This window comes from Bactrocera dorsalis, chromosome 4, assembly GCF_023373825.1.
Source record: "Bactrocera dorsalis isolate Fly_Bdor chromosome 4, ASM2337382v1, whole genome shotgun sequence".
Taxonomy (NCBI): domain Eukaryota; kingdom Metazoa; phylum Arthropoda; class Insecta; order Diptera; family Tephritidae; genus Bactrocera; species Bactrocera dorsalis.
Window position 1 is genome coordinate 58441853 of NC_064306.1, and position 18726 is coordinate 58460578.

At 35.9% G+C, this 18726-nt stretch overlaps 1 protein-coding gene across 8 annotated transcripts in view; it reads right to left on the bottom strand.

Annotated features, from left to right (window-relative positions):
• Positions 1–18726, bottom strand: part of LOC105225696 (furin-like protease 2) — a 725052-nt gene that overhangs the window by 46034 nt on the left and 660292 nt on the right. For all 8 annotated transcript variants that reach the window (XM_049455566.1, XM_049455565.1, XM_049455568.1 and 5 more), the window contains 5 exons: positions 13052–13211; positions 12340–12643; positions 6961–8124; positions 6706–6893; positions 6365–6521 (listed from right to left, as the gene is read on the bottom strand). In XM_049455566.1, coding sequence (XP_049311523.1) covers positions 6365–6521; positions 6706–6893; positions 6961–8124; positions 12340–12643; positions 13052–13211 — 1973 coding nt within the window. The remainder of the gene's footprint in view (positions 1–6364; positions 6522–6705; positions 6894–6960; positions 8125–12339; positions 12644–13051; positions 13212–18726) is intronic.

Genomic DNA, 18726 nt, shown 5'->3' on the forward strand with positions numbered 1-18726 from the left:
TTGTTTCGCACAAATAGACTGACCAAAAATTGCTCAGAATCCAGCCTTCGAAGGACATATATCGATTATTTGACCAAAAATCATATTTTAACCATTAACAACTCCCCGTATTCACCAGATATGGTACCGTGCGACTTCTTCCATTTCAGAAAAATGCATTTTCCCACGAAAGGAAAGCGTTATGCAGACGTAGAGGCCATTCAAAAGGCTTGCGCCGGCATACTGGCGGCCAACCAGCTAAAACACTTGTTCGACATGCTTTTGGACCATGCAAAAACCTGTATTGAAGTAGAAGGAGACCATTTTGAATAAAATGAAATGATTTTGCCGAAAAAAACATTTTTTCTGTTTTTTAAGCCTGTTTACTTTGGAATGCACCTTGTAGAAAGAAATTTTCAAGCATTTTTTATATAAAATTTTTTCAGATATTATCTACAACGCAAATGTTATAGTGAATCCCTCGCTATATTGGTAATATCATGCTTTTGGTAAGAAAACTAACTCTTTAATGATCTCCAAGTGTGATTGTGACTTTATAGATATAATCGCGGAAAATGAGATGGCAGGCTGTTGAGTTAAAATGCGACGCGAAATAGACCGAAAGGATAGGAATATTTCTGTAGCGCATGCACATGAAAAGAGCTACTCATAGAAGAGAGGTTCATACAGATTCGTCACCTAAAATGTAAAATAACATAACATAATTTTTCATAACTTTACAGGCGAAAAAAGACATAAAAATAGAAACCACTCATTTTGAAACAAAATTTGAGATTTGGTTATAAACTGGTTATATATTGGTTACCATACACTCATGTTGAGAAAAAATTTGAAGTTTGGCTATAAAATGGTTATAAAGGGTGATTTTTTAAGAGCTTGATAACTTTTTTTTAAAAAAAAACGCATAAAATTTGCAAAATCTCATCGGTTCTTTATTTGAAACGTTAGATTGGTTCATGACATTTACTTTTTGAAGATAATTTCATTTAAATGTTGACCGCGGCTGCGTCTTAGGTGGTCCATTCGGAAAGTCCAATTTTGGGCAACTTTTTCGAGCATTTCGGCCGGAATAGCCCGAATTTCTTCGGAAATGTTGTCTTCCAAAGCTGGAATAGTTGCTGGCTTATTTCTGTAGACTTTAGACTTGACGTAGCCCCACAAAAAATAGTCTAAAGGCGTTAAATCGCATGATCTTGGTGGCCAACTTACGGGTCCATTTCTTGAGATGAATTGTTGTCCGAAGTTTTCCCTCAAAATGGCCATAGAATCGCGAGCTGTGTGGCATGTAGCGCCATCTTGTTGAAACCACATGTCAACCAAGTTCAGTTCTTCCATTTTTGGCAACAAAAAGTTTGTTAGCATCGAACGATAGCGATCGCCATTCACCGTAACGTTGCGTCCAACAGCATCTTTGAAAAAATACGGTCCAATGATTCCACCAGCGTACAAACCACACCAAACAGTGCATTTTTCGGGATGCATGGGCAGTTCTTGAACGGCTTCTGGTTGCTCTTCACCCCAAATGCGGCAATTTTGCTTATTTACGTAGCCATTCAACCAGAAATGAGCCTCATCGCTGAACAAAACACGCGCGCGAAACACATTTCGAACCGAACACTGATTTTGGTAATAAAATTCAATGATTTGCAAGCGTTGCTCGTTAGTAAGTCTATTCATGATGAAATGTCAAAGCATACTGAGCATCTTTCTCTTTGACACCATGTCTGAAATCCCACGTGATCTGTCAAATACTAATGCATGAAAATCCTAACCTCAAAAAAATCACCCGTTATATTGGTTATTATATCTGACAAAGATTTTCGAGTTTTTGTGCTTCTTTGCTTAACAACTAAAGAAGTCTACAGAAATAAATCTACGTGAAAACGGAGATAAAACCCCAGCAATTAGTTTTTGTTGTATTTGGCAGCATTGCTCAAATTTTTGGCAGAAATAGCAAACCTCAACATGAAGAAATGGAAAGCAATGGATTTGTATACCAAATCCAAGTAGAAAGATTAAGCAGGGAGAAAAGGAAAGCAATAGTAGCCACTAGCTCTCAGGAGTAGAGAGAAAATTGGCTGCCTTGAGAGTTAGCAGTTAAGAAGCAAAACATATAACTGGTTATTTTAAGTGATGTAGACAATTTTTATTCACTAGTCTTAAAAAATGAACTATATATAGTATGTACGCACACATATGCGCATGATCAAAGTTGAAATAAATTACACTTTTCAAATCACACTAAAAGCTATTTATTAAATAATTTTTAAGCAATTTCGGAAAAAAATGTATTTCTATAGTAATAACCACCAAAATTAGCTAAAAAGCAGAACCAAAACCCCGAATATATATTTTTTTAATTCCGAAATATCACACATGCCATGAAATTGGTTTCGTATATTTTTTGTTGCAAATGCGAATTTTCCGGCTTCATTGCAGCACGTCAAATTGCATATTAATGAGAAGTGCAATTAACGGAAATTCGCGTATATTAAATGTGTACAATAACAACAAAAGCGCACAAATAGCATATCAATTACCGCAATTCGTGAGAACAATGCCAAATGAAAGACAAAAGAAAAACGCAATGAATCATGTGGCAATGAAGAGAATATTTTATGCACGAAAACGAACAAATATTTACAACAAATACGCAGATATGTATGCAAATGTAATGTATACATATATACGCTCAATCTGTATTACATATAAAATATAGGAAGTATAAGAGCGGGTGCTGTAATGCAAATTTAATTGGAAACTAATTACAATAACACTTGTGTGCAATTAATAAAATGTGGCGAATAATTTTTTGATTTATGCGCAATTGAAGAGTGTCTATGTGTGTGTGTATGTGCAAATAGGCTTAAATTTGCATGCCAACTTTTGCAATTTGTGCAAGGATATATTCATAATCGCACGGCAAGTTTGTATGGACAAAAAAAAGGGACAAGTTTTGTCAAATTTGCGATTTCCGTTAATGATTAAGCCACTAAAAAGGCAATAAATTTTCAAGCTAGAGGGTAGTCAAGTAGAAAAATTAATATATATATTATGGAATAAGAAAAAGTGTTAAGTTTGGCTGCAACGAAGCTATTATAAACTTCACGTTTGCATTTCTTATGGTATAAAAGTATGTGAAAGGATATTTATCTAGCTTTTTTATCGGTTAGTTTGTATGGTAGCTATATGCAATAACGATTCGATCTGAACAATTTCTTCAGAAAATTCTGCGATGCTCTAGACAATAACTCATGCTAATTTTCGCGAAGATAGCTTTTTAAATAAAAAAGTTTTTCTTATAAGGACTTCATTTTGATCGCTCAGTGTGTATGACAGCTATAGGATATGGTGCTCCGATCTGAACGATTTCCGTACAAAATATTTCTAAATGTCCAGCAATAATTTTCACCGAATTTCGCGAAGATAGCTTTTCAAATAAAAAAGTTTTTCTTATAAGGATTTTATTTTGATCGGTCGGTTTGTATGACAGCTATATGCTATAATGTTTCGATCTGAGCAATTTTTTCAGAAAATGTAGGGCTGCTTTGGAAATTAGTCCATGTAAAATTTTGGGCAGTTATCTTGTCAAATGAAAAAGTTTACCATACAAGGACTTGATATTGATTAATCAACTTACAGGGCAGCTATATCTTATAGTCGCCCATTCAAAGCAGTTCTTTCGGAGATTATAGCGCTGCTTGAGACAAGAATCTGTACAAAATTTCATGCAGATGTCTTCTAAAATAAAAAAGTTTTCTATACAAGCACAAGTAGTTGATGGGCCAGTTTGTATGGCAGCTACATGTTATAGTGGTCCGAAATCGGTGATTCCGGCAAATGAGTAGCTTCTTGAAGAACAAAAGTGCTTAGGTAAAATTTCAGATCGATTCCTTCTGGATGCCACAAACTTCAAGGCAAATTTAATATACACTGTTCAGGGTATAAATACATAATTTACATAAAAAGTGATAACCCAAAAACACACATACATGAACATATAAAATAATATACATAAAGGTTTTTAACTTCAATGAATTTCATTTATTATATTACGTGACTACTACATTTCACTTTATTGCTTTCATCGAAAGCAATTTTGCAGTAATAACATTAATTGAGTGCTTACCAGTGAAAGCCACTCATATCGTTTACAAGCGTAACCAACAAGTTAGTTTGTGGATATGTTAAACATATTGAGGTTATGCAAATGAGGGCAACTAGAACCTTCACTAAAATCAGAATTGCATATGCCATGATGAATCAAATATCCTTCAAATAAACAGTTATACGGTATCAGTTAATTAAACATCGTAAGTTGCGTAATGTCCACGTTAACGTGTTTTGCTTAATTTTCACATTACAATCTTGCACTAGAGTCCGGCAAAGCAAATACATGCAACCTACAAATGCTTCGTTGCAGCAGAGAGGCTTCTTTAATGACCGCTGAGAATCGTTACTCCCTAATTGGGGCGAGAAATTTATGTAACTGACAACTCTCATAGGTGCATGGATGGCGTTTACATGAGAGTTGAGCTAATACTGATGAGTGAAATGTATGGATACTGAGGGGAGTGAAGTGTTTATAATATCGTTGAATAACATGCAACAATTCTATATAAATGTATATAATTTGCGTTACATGAGCTTCATTATCAAAATGTTCGAAGTTTGAGTACTGTAGTTGAACATGCCAAAAACATATGAGTATCAAAGAAACTGAATGCCTTGGATCTCTAAAAGAGGTTGTTACGTTCGAAAACATCAAAAAATGTATTTTTCTTGAATTAGGCTGTCCGTCTCGTCAAATAAATATCAACCAAGTAGCAGAACGAAAGAGTTATTATAAACTGTGTGTGAAGTTGTTCCATTGTAACGAATATAGTGTGCTGAAAAATCATTTCCTTTGGGAAACTAGTGAACCGTATGACGTTTAGGAGTGAACAGAATGCGACAAACTGATTCCAAAATCGTGAAAGACGAAAAAGTCTACCTACAAAGTTGTGATGTGCTTGAACAATTTGAAAAGCGAATCAACAAGGATTATTTTATAGCCTTTAAGACATAATAAACTCATCTCCAAGCAGTTTCTGCTAAGGTGTTTTCGTAGAAATTATCCCTGCAGCCACCTGCTTGAAGTGGAACCGCCTGCTAGGATCATCAAGAGGTCCTTCCTTAACTACTTCAGCGGCATAAGACAATACGACGACTAGACTTCGGACACAACTAAGTTCAGACATGGACTGACCGCCATTCACAGAGGAGCATAAAAACCTTCACCGACTTTCTCTCAATGAATGGCGAACTTGGAGACAAACTCCCACTCATTGCAGACGAAGAGCTCGAGTTGCCGCGAGAATCGAGAGTGATCTTTGCACAGCTTTGTTCTGGATACTGTAGCAGGTTAAACTCTTATTTATCTAGAATCGATCCCGACATATCAAATATATGTCCAGCATGCAACGAGTCCCAGTATTACCCTAACTACCTTTCTTGCCCTGCTAACCCCATACATCTGACCCCCCATCTCCCTATGGTCCGACACCGTCATTTCCGAACATTTTCTGGGCTCACCGTTGGATGACTTTATGACAACTTATCTGAAACTTACCTCCCGTTACAAGAACAACATTATGTAGCGTTACGAGAACAAAACAAAAACAAAATCGCGAAAAGACCGACTTGTTTGAGGTCTTAAAATTGGTACTGAAACGAAAATTTGGTGTGAATAAGGACGTAATTGCAGTACAGTGTAGAAAACTGCAAGGCTGAGGAGCTTGCTAGAACAGGTACCTCAGTCCGTGCAGAACGGATGTGTAATTGCGATGTGTTTCTGACCAAGGGTAAACCCTAAAACCTCCAATGAGCTCTTCGCCTTCAGCAAAGTTCATCTTTCCATGGCTTTAACAATTCTAACTGGACACTGTCCGATCGGCAGGATTGAAATACAAGAGTTGCTACTTTTAGAATGTCTCGCTGGCTAATATCCAACCACAGTAGTTTTAATTTGGCTTTTCAAAGGTGTGTGCCAACTCAGTGTGATCCCACGCCATCTACACCAAGCTGACCTAACTAACTAAGCGATAATTCCCAAGACTTAGGCCCTTTTGAGTAATAAACTCCAAAGGTCTGAATCTTAGAAGAAAAGCTTTATAATAAGCAGACGTGAATAAGGAAAGGACGTCAGTAGCGTGAATCAAAGGTGTAAACATTTTCATAAATTAATACAAAATTTCTTCTGAAGAGCTTCAAATCACTAACTGATTGAAGCCAAACACGGTATATTCTTAAAGATGGACAAATGAACTAAATTATTTTCAAAAATTCCTCAATTTCTGTAAAACTGTAAACTTATATTACTTACTTGTAATCTTCGGTTTCATATGTATGGAGAGGGCAAGCCGAGTAGCATTTATGTTCGTGCATAACCAAATGATGCTCACAGCTGGTACAATAGTCGGGGCGATCTTGGCACGAGGCGCAGTTAGCTTCGCAGGGCACACAAGTTTTGTTGTCATAATCTACGGAAAAGTAAAACATATACAAAATAAATGATTATTGAAAAAAACTTGGGCAATTTCTTTTGATCAAAAACTACGAAAAGATTTTCTGATCGAAATTAATTGTGAACTCTTTCTCGTGAGTTTTTCTTGAGTTATCTGTAATAGAAAACTGCTAATAGTTTCGACGTCAACTCTCACTTACTTTCATAGTAACCATCCGGACAGACTTGCAGACACACAGCTAGATCAACGACATGCAGATGAGCCGGCGCACAGGTCAGACAACTATCTTGTCCGGCACCAGCGCAAGTTTCGCAAGACTCATGGCAAGGCCAGCAAACACCGCCCTGATTGGGGAAGGAGCGCGGTGGACAGCGGCTGACGCAGGTGCTGCAAGACAAATTGAAAGGTTTGTAATAAAAATTGACAAATATTTATACAGTTGTATTGTACTTACTTATCCAGCCGATAATGCTTGCAGGCGACACATTGTGTCGGGCCACGACCATAACAACCCTGTGAATCACACTCGGGATCACAATCGTGCAAAACAAGCTTGTTATTCGAGTCAGCCATCACGTTCTGGCGCTGAGGCGTGGGTATATTGTGGCCATCCACGGTGGCGACCGCTTGTTCGGGATTCGAGCCGGCGCCGGTGAATAAATTTTGGAAGTTCAGATAACCGGCAAATTGATCGGCATTATAGTAGCCACCCTCGTTGGGCGGTTGACCCAAATCCGATTCGGTTGGATAGGTGTAAGGATTAACGCCGGCCGAAACGCGCATCTGTTGCTGCATCAGATCGCTCTTCAAGCGCATAGGCTGCACAGCGGTACCGTAAAAGATCAGTTGCCACTTGGAGAGTATGCCTGGCTGATTGACGCGCCGACGTCCACCATTTATCACTTGCAGTGTCCAGCGTCCTTCGGCTTTTTCACCCCAGAAGTGCACACTCAAGAAGGGCCAATCATCAAAGTTCGACTTGACAATGTCACGTGGTCGCTCGAACAGCAGCGTGCTGGTCGTACCCATTGGCGAAGTGAGCAGTATGCGTAGATTGCCACGCGGGAAGAATCGCAAAGTGATGCGACACTGCACATGCTCCAGATAGCGTACTTCATTGATCGTGCCCGCACAACCATTCACATCCATGTGCGTGGCCAGCGTATAACCGTACGAACCCTCAATTTTACGATCTTCATTATTTTCACGCGACTTGCAGATATGCTGCGGCGGTACAGTAGTCCATTGCTCGGCCAAACTAACCATGGCGCCAGCATCCATCAGTCCGTAACCGAACTTGTGACTGTACTTTCGCTTGACACCATTTAAAATCCAACCACTTTCCTTCTCCAGCGGACTGGGACGTGAGGTGTAGACGACGAGATATTGCATATCACGCCAGGTGAGATTCGGATTGGCTTCGAGTGCGAGTGCGCAGATGCCTGCAGCTAGTGGCGCAGAGGCGGAAGTGCCAGTGTGTTCGACAGTGCAAATATGATCGGGTCGCAGGCGTCCATCCATATCGACGGTGGCAACGCTTTTATCATGACCCGGTGTGCCGGAGCTGTAAGTGGTGGCGAGTGTGGAAGAGCATTCCTCCAGGTACCAGGGTTTGAAACTGCATGATGGTGGAGAAAGAGTAAAGAAAGAGAGTGTTAAATTATTATTTAATAGTAATGCTGAATTACATATGAATTCCGGAATAAGATTTCAACTGAACTGTATCCACTTATTTGTGTTAGAAGAGGCATGCCTAACATTTCGAAACATCGGTTCTTAACATAATGTAATTCGAAGTAGCATAATTGTATATAAATACCGCATCATTACTAGTCGATTCTTTGCGATTTATGTCTCTCAAGACCTGATTTGAAACATTGTCCAAAATATTGACCAAAATATTACCCCAATATATTAACCGACCATTTTTTCAAAAGATCAAGGTCTTTTGTCATGAATCTGGCATTGACATGCCTCATACCCAAAACGTTAACCCAAAAATTATTCAAAATATTAACCGAAATAGTTTTTTCAAAAAATTCAATCCGAACTGATATCCAGCAGATTAGTCTCCCAGTCGAACTACAAAAGGATTTCTCTTGGCTTTCGGTAGCAATGTTGAATTAAGTAGTTTGTGGGGTATCATCCCTCAACCGGACAGTCTTTCAGCTGAAATACCAGAATGGTGGCAGAATAGTCCTCCGGTCTAGAGGGGTGGTAAGTTAGTGGAAGTCGATAGGAATCTGTCCACAGAAACCGTATATAGGGTGGAATTGCGAAGCAGAATCAACAGAATTTCTATAGGAACCACTGCTGCGTTGATGGGAAGCACGACGATCCCAGCGAACGCTATGAGACCCGTGAGGAAGTATATAGGGGAAGCTAAAAAACATGGTCGAGGAGTATTTACTGGACATTGTTCAACCCAGACACATAATGAAAGGTTATAAATCCAGTCTGACGCGTAATGTCAAAGTTGTATGGAAAGATGTTAGATGGAAACATATAGACACTCCCCTTCCAGATTTTTTGCGATTAGGGCTAAAATATCTCTGGAATTATATCTTCAGCGAACCAGGAGACAAAGCCGAAACTGGAATTGGCCATGTCAAAAAATTTGAGATCGGCTCAAAGCACTTCGTCGATTTAAGAGGGAATGATCTTCATAATCAATATTATAGTAGTTCAAGGTACCATAAGGGACCGGCATTATAAACTGTCAAAGTGAGATCCCTATTAGGATTGGCCATTTAACCTAACATATCCCATCGGAGTAATAATGTTTAGCGTATCAATGCTTATTATAAATTTATATTATATCAGCCCAAAACTATCGAGTTCCCAGATACTGAATATATGGATCAAAGTTCTAATTCCAAACTTTTTATAGGAAATCTTGGTCAGTGTATGAAATATACAATTGAAATTTGTAGAAAATCCCTTTCTGGGATTAGTGTCTCTGTGTACCTAACATAAAGATTTTCGAACTACCAGGTGTTTTTATATGACATATATAATAATATAATATAATGAATAATTGGGTTAACTTCAAATAACATTTTTGTGCTAAGAATGAATAAAATCGGGTGAACACTCGCACTAGAAACCATACAACTAACGTGCCTTATGTACTCGTACTTTCCGGCTTTAATCCTTGCAAATTGCAAGAGTATAAAATGTTTCATTATACCCACACTTAGCCCTTCCTCACTTGTTTATATCACAGCTGTAATATGCAATTAAGGCGGAAGTTAAAAAATATACCGTTAAGCTCTTAATTGGCAATTAACAAGCACGCCTACAAAAATATCGCAATATGAGTTTATCGCACTTACTTTTACGCAATTTTTGGTATATTATACAATATCATTTCATATTATATATTTATTATTATTAATGATATGGTTGCGGTTACACATACACACAGGCATACACGCACACACTTGTGCTTGTTGCAATTTTCATTTTAAAATGCCATAAAGCCGCTCATTAATTGCCAATTAAAAAGGAAGCTAACACAGTGACGTAAGCTACATGCTTAAATGCGCCTAAAAGTAGGCCAACACACACACAGGCATACTAATTTAGTGTCGCTACAGTGTGGCAGCGCTTAAGCGAAAATTTCAACCTCAAAACCAATCATTTAAAATGAATATAAATGTGAAATACGCACAAATATTGAATAAATATGCAAATTGCTTTCATTAAAAAAGTGAAATAATAACGTGGAGGTAAATAAATGATATTAGCAATAGTTATGCGCCACTCGAGTGGAAATTTCAAACTTTCATTTAAATCATTTGGAGCAAAATTTCATGCGCAAAATACACAAATACTTTCGAGTAATCTCCATAAATTGCAAGTGTGCGCTTGAAAAGTATGATGTATATATTTTTATATATATAAACAGTTATTTGGCAATTTTTGTTTTTTTTTTGGTTTTTCAAATTTCATTCTGCTAACCACCCACACTTGGGCGCTATAAATAGCAATTTTCATTTTGGCCATAATTGATTTTAGTTGCATATATGGTTGATTGCTCGAATGCAACAACAACTTCAATGCCAATAAGAACATTATTCAAATATTTTTTGTCGAAAATAAATAAATTGTTTAATTGTGAAGTGTGGCGTTGTAAATATTTTACTATTTACTGCGGTTCAAGCACTACATATTGCCCACAAATAAATCCATACAGTTGTATATATGTACCTAAAGTTGCAGTAAACAAATATGCGACTAGTGATGATTGTATTCGGTCATGCCAATAATTCTAATATTCTCGTTTGTATTTATTCACTTTTACAACGAAATGAAAATTAAGCAATTTTGTCATAATTTTGTGTAATAAACATTTATGATCGAGAAATATGGATATCTACTTGATTAGTGTTGACAAAAATAAATATTAAGAGAGTAGAAAGAAAAAATTCATACAAAAATGCATTTGAAGAAAATTGCGTTTCAAAATATTTTTCATACAAAAATGAAGTTTGTAAAAAGTGGAAAGCATTCAAGCATCAGAAATAAAGTTCTGAAATTAGCTTCCAATATTCTTCATTTTTTGTCTCAATTATAATATCAATAGCAATCTCAACTTCAATGTCATTCTCTATTTCAATCTTATTATCAATGTCAATCTTAATCTCAATCACATTCTCAATGTCAATGACAATCTCTATTTCAATCTGAAATTTATGCGTAATCTCAATCTCAATTTCAATCTTAATTTTAATCTTAATCTCAATCTTAACCTCAGTCTTAATCACAATGTCTTTGTCAATCTCAATTGCAATCACAATCACAATCTCAATTCCAATTTCAATTTAAATCTGCATCTCAGTCTCAATCACAATGTCAATGTCAATCTCAATCTCAATCTTAATCTCAGTCTCAGTCTCAATCTCTATCTCAATCTCAATGTCAATCTCAATATTAATCTCAATCACAATCTGAATCTCAATTTCAATTTCAATCTCAGTATCAAACTCAAACTCAATGTCAATGCCAATCTCAATCTTAATCACAATCTCAATATTAATCTCAATCACAATCTGAATCTCAATTTCAATTTCAATTTCAATCTCAATCTCAATGTCAATATTAATATCAATCTCAATTTCAATCTTAAAATCAATCTTAATCTCAGTCTCAATCATAATGTCAATGTCAATCTCAATCTCAATCTTAATCTCAGTCTCAACCACAATGTCAATGTCAGTCTCAATTTCAATCTCAATGTCAATCTCAATATTAATCTCAATCACAATCTCAATCCTAATCTCAATCTCATTCTGAAACTCAATCTCAATTTCAATCTTAAAATCAATCTTAATCTCAGTCTCAATCATAATGTCAATGTCAATCTCAATCTCAATCTTAATCTCAGTCTCAATCACAATGTCAATGTCAATCTCAATCTCAATCTTAATCTCAATCTTAATCTCAATGTCAATCTCAATATTAATCTCAATCACAATCTCAATCTCAATTTCAACCTCAATTTCAATTTTAATCTGAATCTCAGTCTCAAATTAAATCTTAGTCGCAATCTCAATCTCAATTCTCCCAACCTCATTCTTAATCTGAGTCTCCTGAATCTCGATTTCAATCTTTATCTCCTCCTTTGTTTCTGCCTTCTACCTTCGTTCCTCCATTTTTGCAATCTCCGCCTCTTCAAGGTACTATCTCCGATAACTCGCTTATTTACATGTAAATCTTTTAATATTCACCTACTCATACCTCACAGGTCAGGCCAATTTGCATTTAACTCGCCAGCTCCCCAGTATTCTCTTCACATCACCCCCATCTGTACTCATTTTCACAAACTTACCCGCCTTGTGTTGCACTCGAAATGGACAGTGTGAAAATGGAATTCGTATAGCCATCACAATTGCATGAATCCGTGTAGCGACCACCATTGCCCGATGCCCAAACGAATATGGAACCTTTGCCTTGTCGTCCGCTGGTTACGCCATAGATGAAAGCACGCCGCGCCAACGGCCCAGGTCCGTCAACAGTTGAGCCGTCGTCCTCGGGACCCCAAGAGGCGCTGTAGATGTCAATATGTGATGGATTTAAGCTCAATGCCTGCGCCTCGACCACATCATTCACTTTGCCATCCAACATGCGGACGCCTGCAAAAGTGAGAGAGCAAAAAATGAAATCAAATAAAATAGTAAATGTCAGCGCAAGCGAGCTTGATTTATAAAGCAGATATGGGCAAATAAGAAATGGTGGCGGTGGATGTTAAGTTAAATGAAACCGTTATATAAATAATATTCGCTTGCTCAGGCAAGTAATGCATTTTAGTGTTGTAATGGACTCCTTTATAGGTCAAAACTAATGTAGTTTGTATGTAGCGGCATCACACACCATTACTTTAATTTGTGCGCTAATAGATGATATTGCGGCAGTAACATGACATGTGGCAAGCTTTTCTAGTGATCCTAATGGTTTTGACTGAGCACTGATATTTCATTAATGTAATCAGCTTCAATTAAAGTGATCTGTTTAGGCATATAAAAAGTACTTGATTTACTTACCGCCAATGCTCGCATTATATGCCACGCCTACACCGCAATAGTTGTTGAAGGCAACCGCAGCCACTTCACCCGCACATCTGGTGCCGTGTTTGTTGTCACCGTTATCTTGTGGCGTTGGATCTGAATCGTTACCGTTAATATCGAAAGATGCATCAGGGTCCTGAAAATATAAAAAAATTTTTGCTTAGATTTGTATACATAATTCAGATCATCTTTCACATCAATATTAGAATACAATACTATACAAGTAATAAGTTTTTTCAGGTATTCACCTTCATAAAATAATTTATAATATTATATTTCGACTTGATCTGGTGCCTAATAGGTGGTATGTTCAGTATATGTAAAAGGAAAATATACTTCACAAAATCTTTGGAGAATGCATGACTAATAAAGTAAACAGTTAATAAAAAGTCCGATTGAAGCGAAGTTTTGTTCGTTAACTTAACGCTGCTTTGAAGATCGAGTGAATGAGGAGAACCCTTTAAGCAAAAAAACAATGGCACAAGCTTCCCTAGAGACGATTTTCATCATTCAGCATAACCCACATAAGGTAGCAATAACTTGCTCCCAACCCACCCCTGTGAGCTTCTAGCGAGTCACTACCGATGAGTGTGGCCTATCGTAGTACTGATTCAACACATTTTATCTCCTATTGGCCAAAGCTGGTCAAATTGTTGACAGTACAGGTCCAAATTATGTAAAAGTTTGGTTGGAAAAAAATAGCTCATAGTAGATGATTCACCAAGCACATAGTCAATTCTGGCCATTCCAGTATGCTATAATGAGAATCTTATTGGTCTCGATTCTGATAGGCGCTTACCAGGGTTTTTTATGAGCTAAGCCCTCCTCACCTTCAAGTCTTAGTTCGGGAGCTTCTATTCGCAGCTAACCTACTTATCAACTATCCGCAAGCTGTGTTCTTGGTAGTAGCCTGAGCTAAGCCTTACCTTTGAAATCCTATCATGCCTATTGGAAAACCCGATATTATTGTCGACGTCGACATATTTCTTTATCTACTTGCTGATTAAAATAGAATTGTGTCTCGTTTGAGAAAATACAAGTATATGGGTAATATAATTTTGAAGCTTAATAACCTCTAAAAAAATTGTTAAAGTAGATATTTGTGAATATGTAATTAAATCCTTTTCGAGTGAAGCTTTTCATAAACTTTTGGAAATGTACTCTCTATGATCTGTGTTCGTGCGATCTCTTGCTGTTCCTGCTTGGCCAGTACATTATTAACAAGATAACCTTTCTGAGTTTTTTCTTTCATTCATTTTCTCAAATAAAAATTTATTCGTCTGATTTAGTAAATGAAATATAAAATAATCAGAGTATTCAGGATTTCTTCTTTTCTAGATTATTTTATCTCTGAAGCAAAAGCGGTCCGACGTTCTTGCAATCTCTCCCTTCCAAAAAACTTTATCTCAAACCTTTTTAAATGGACTAATTAGCATTAAAGATATTTACTATTCCTTTAGAAAACTGTGACAATCAGTTAAGAGTTATGAGAGTTATGCTGTCTTGAAAAGGTGCACGTACGATTTTCAAAGACTCTGTGTTTCACACAGATACTTTGGGAGAGAAATGTTTCTCACGAGCTTTTTATTTTAAAACGCAATATATACCGATAATCGATGAGTTTTAAGTGCAGACGTATCTCCAATCTTTCACACTTCTATTTCAAAAATCTTTTGAGAGATGCTACGTTAGCTGTGGGTTGTTATGAAAAAAGAGAACTAAAATGTGAACTAAGCGAGCATCTATATACACAGGACGCTATCTATTGGCTGAATAGACAGATAACGATACGCGTCTGAGTGACTATGAAAAAGCAATCAAAAATGAAATGGAATTGATACTAGCATTCACACACATACACACTCACAACCTGTGAACTATAATCGATTATTTGGGTTTTAAAATAAAAAGCTCCGGTAGGATGCTACACTAAGTGTCAGGCGCGGTGGAAGTGGGTAAAGCGGCCCCCTCATTATTTGTGCTCAGCTGTAAATATGTTTTTAGCGTTGGCGCTAAAATTTATTTACGAAATCATTTGGGAAATCAACGAAATGAATTTCCTCTCCGCTTTCAATACAGCACGATGCCATTTGTTTCAACGGCTAGCTGAGTATGTTTGTTTACGTGGGCGTGTGTTTATTGTTACCTTTCTGTGCGCCATTTCATAATGTTTCCTATTTTGCGGAATTTTTTTGCCATACTCCGCCATATTTCCTTTGTCATTTTTGCTATTTCAGATAGGAATTTTGTGCGCGCGAATGACTATTGTGCTGCGCTTTTAAGCTTTCATACATACATGTGTAGTGTGTGAGTGTATGTGTGTTTGCCGTGAAACGTATATTACGGTTATTGCCGCTGGCGGTTTGGCAATAATTTTGAAAACAATCAACTCTTGAATTGTGTGGGTCATTTATATTGTGGCAGTAAGCAAAGGTGAGGCTTATGTTAACAAAAAAGAACGAAAAAGGATAGAGAGGAGGAGCAGCAGCAACTAAAATTTAATCATGAGAGTGTGTTGGTGCAGTGGAAAAATGGCGCAGAGGTGCAGAGCACAGCTGCAACACTTTGCAATCCCACACTTAATCATCTTTACATTTCGCTCTTTAAATGATTGTTTTTTATAATGATTTCAGACACTTTGGGATTTGCGAATTTCATTTTTTATATTTTGTTGAAACAATAGACGATTTTAGTAGTTTTTCGAATTACATACAATTAAAATTTATGAAAATAGTTAATGACTCTGGTGAACTGGCTATCTATACAATGTGCTTTGAATGTTTTTCCACTGAAAGAGAAAACAATTTTAATGATTGTGACTAGTCTTTTAACTAAAACTCTGAGTGAGTATGGCATCTCACAGCAGTGGACGAAGTTATAAAGGCTGAAGTAACCCACTGTAACCATTGAATTTACCTAGAATACTACGTATAAAGTTATTACAGAAATCAACATAAATTTTGCAGCAAGGCATGGATTTAAAAAAACACTGAAGATCTTCTGCGTTTATAAGCGTTCTCTAAAGTCTTTGGGAACAGAGAACCCGAATCTAAGTTTGAATTCTTAGGTTAAAAGCATGCAGCAAAAATCTCAATCAGCAACATTTGAATCACTATAATCTCACTGTGACTTCCTTAGATCAAATACTTAATTTTGAGAACTAATGTTAAATAAAACAGTACAATGCTGATTACGTCGAAATAAACTATAAACGATAATCATTTCCCAAGACCTTTGTTCGGATATTTTCAGTCACATTCCACATTTTTTAATTTCATCATATACTTTATCCAGTCTTGCCATAAATTCTGTTACAAAGTTTACGATGCACAGTGAGGACAAAGTTACACAAAAAATGTCGCGGGGTTAGAACAGGAGTAAAAGTGTACCAGCACAAAAGTTTGGATAGTTTCGGAAAACATTTCTATTTTTTTATTAAAAAATGTAGTAAAATATCTTGAACTTATAACAGATCCTATGGCAGGACTAAGTAAAATATATAATAATAGAATACTAATAAAAATAGAAGCAGGATTGTTAATAATGGATGGTTTGTCCCTACATAAAGGTAATTATTCAAATCTTAATCTGACGATAATTGTAAAATATGTACATTCTTAATAGAATGTTTGTAGGACAGAAATGAAGACGGATATTTTGACGAGAAACTGACTTCTTTATTACTTTCCAAATTTTGTAATATTTTCTTGATTTATTTTAAAGGTTTCTAGAATCATATCATAAAAATCATATAATTATAGTAACGTTTTCAAAAAAGTACCAAATATTTCGAACCTTATTTGGGAGAATTGATTATTTGTTTCCATATTTAATCAAATTTAAAACAGAATGGAGGGTGCGCAAGTGATTTGCTGTAGCTCTGCTATCATTGAGGAGCTCAGGGACGTTATTCATTTCAAACTCCGACTATTCAACAAAGACCTTTTGTTTTTCAATTTATATATTGAAAGGCTCGAGAAAGGGTATAGTATTTACTAAAAACTTGAAAACATAATAGTGCACTGTTTTTTTTGGTTTTAGGGAAAGAACAATAACATTTCTAATTCATTCAAATCATTTAATTTCATGAAGATTTTCGTAATACCCTTAAGTTGTTATTAAAAAGGGGTGGATTTAATCAGTCTTAAGTTCAAACAAAATGTTATTGATAATCCAAAAGCTTTCTAAATAAAATATGGGATACATATTGCCACGACCACGGCTGTCTATAGTTAATGGTCTCAGCATACTGTACTATAGTACTTGGCATAGAAAAATCATTGGCAAATACTACACCACATAAGTTAAACTCTAGTGTGGTATATCTCGGATATCAGCAAAGTTTTTAAAAGTTACATATGTAATGGTTTGTCAAAAAAGTCTTGCGGTACTTTTATTGAATTTTTTTTTATTGAAATTGAAATGAATTTTTGATGACTCATGCCCAGCTCTTGACCGATGCTACGGCTGCTACTATGCCGGTCTCTTTCGACCAATTCAGCGATTTAATCGCAATTTTCGACGACAGGCCTTCCATTATATAATATATCGTCTTTTTCTACTATTCATTACCTAAATTTTTAGTATTCTACTTGTTTCTTTCGTTATATCCTTTTTGTTCCAGGATTTTATCATGTACGAATGTTTAAAAAAATCGATTTTTTGCATACACTCAGTCAAAAGTAATTTTCCAAAGTTGAATGTAGTTGAAAAGTTACAGAAGTGAGAAAGTAAGATCTTTAAAGCTCCTGGCAAAACACCTGAAATTTCAAGGATGTTTTTCTTGAAACCACATTTTTAAAACTAGCGCCCATGATTACTCAAAAATAGTTTTATCGATTGCTTTAAAGTTTTAGTGGTAGATAACATGCGTATATCGCCCGAACTAGGATTTTTGAAAAAAATTGAACTGTTTTTTATCAAAAAGTAGTCCCAAAAATTGAGAAATTTAATAGAGATGTGTAAGAGTTTTTATTTTTTATTTTAGATTATCTGGCTTTACGATAATGACATTATTTGTCTGCTTTTTTTTTCATGGGTGCCATTGAAGCGATAAATCTTGCAATTAACGAAATATTTTTAATTAAATAACATTAAAATTACAATTGAAGGCTTGATAAATATGTAGTAAAAATTTGTAAGCCCAATGATTTTTCATTTTACTATAAAAAAAAACAACTTTAAAAGGCGTTCGTTCCACTGAATGACACCCTTAAGGGTCTTAAAAAGCAAATCAAATACAATTTTCTTTATTAAAACTTGAAGGCTTATGGTAAGCCATATATATCCAAACAGATTTTTTCCTGCACATTATTCAACCCTTCTTTTAGCCAAAAATAACAATAACATTTAACAGACCAGTAACAATGCACAATAGCTAGCATTATGCAATTTGTATATTTCCAAAAATGTCAAAATAAAAATAAAAATAAACAAAAATTTCTCCAACAAACAATTTAGGCACATGAAAGTATCATTTATACACTCAATGTGATTTTCAAATATTTCCAATCCGATTGAATTACTTTTCAATCACATTCTTTCGAATTTATGCTTTGTGCCCTCTTTGTATTGCCTATTTTGCTGCCTTTGTGACATCATTATCCGATTTGCAGTTAAATATTATTATACGCCATTACTCATAATCGAGC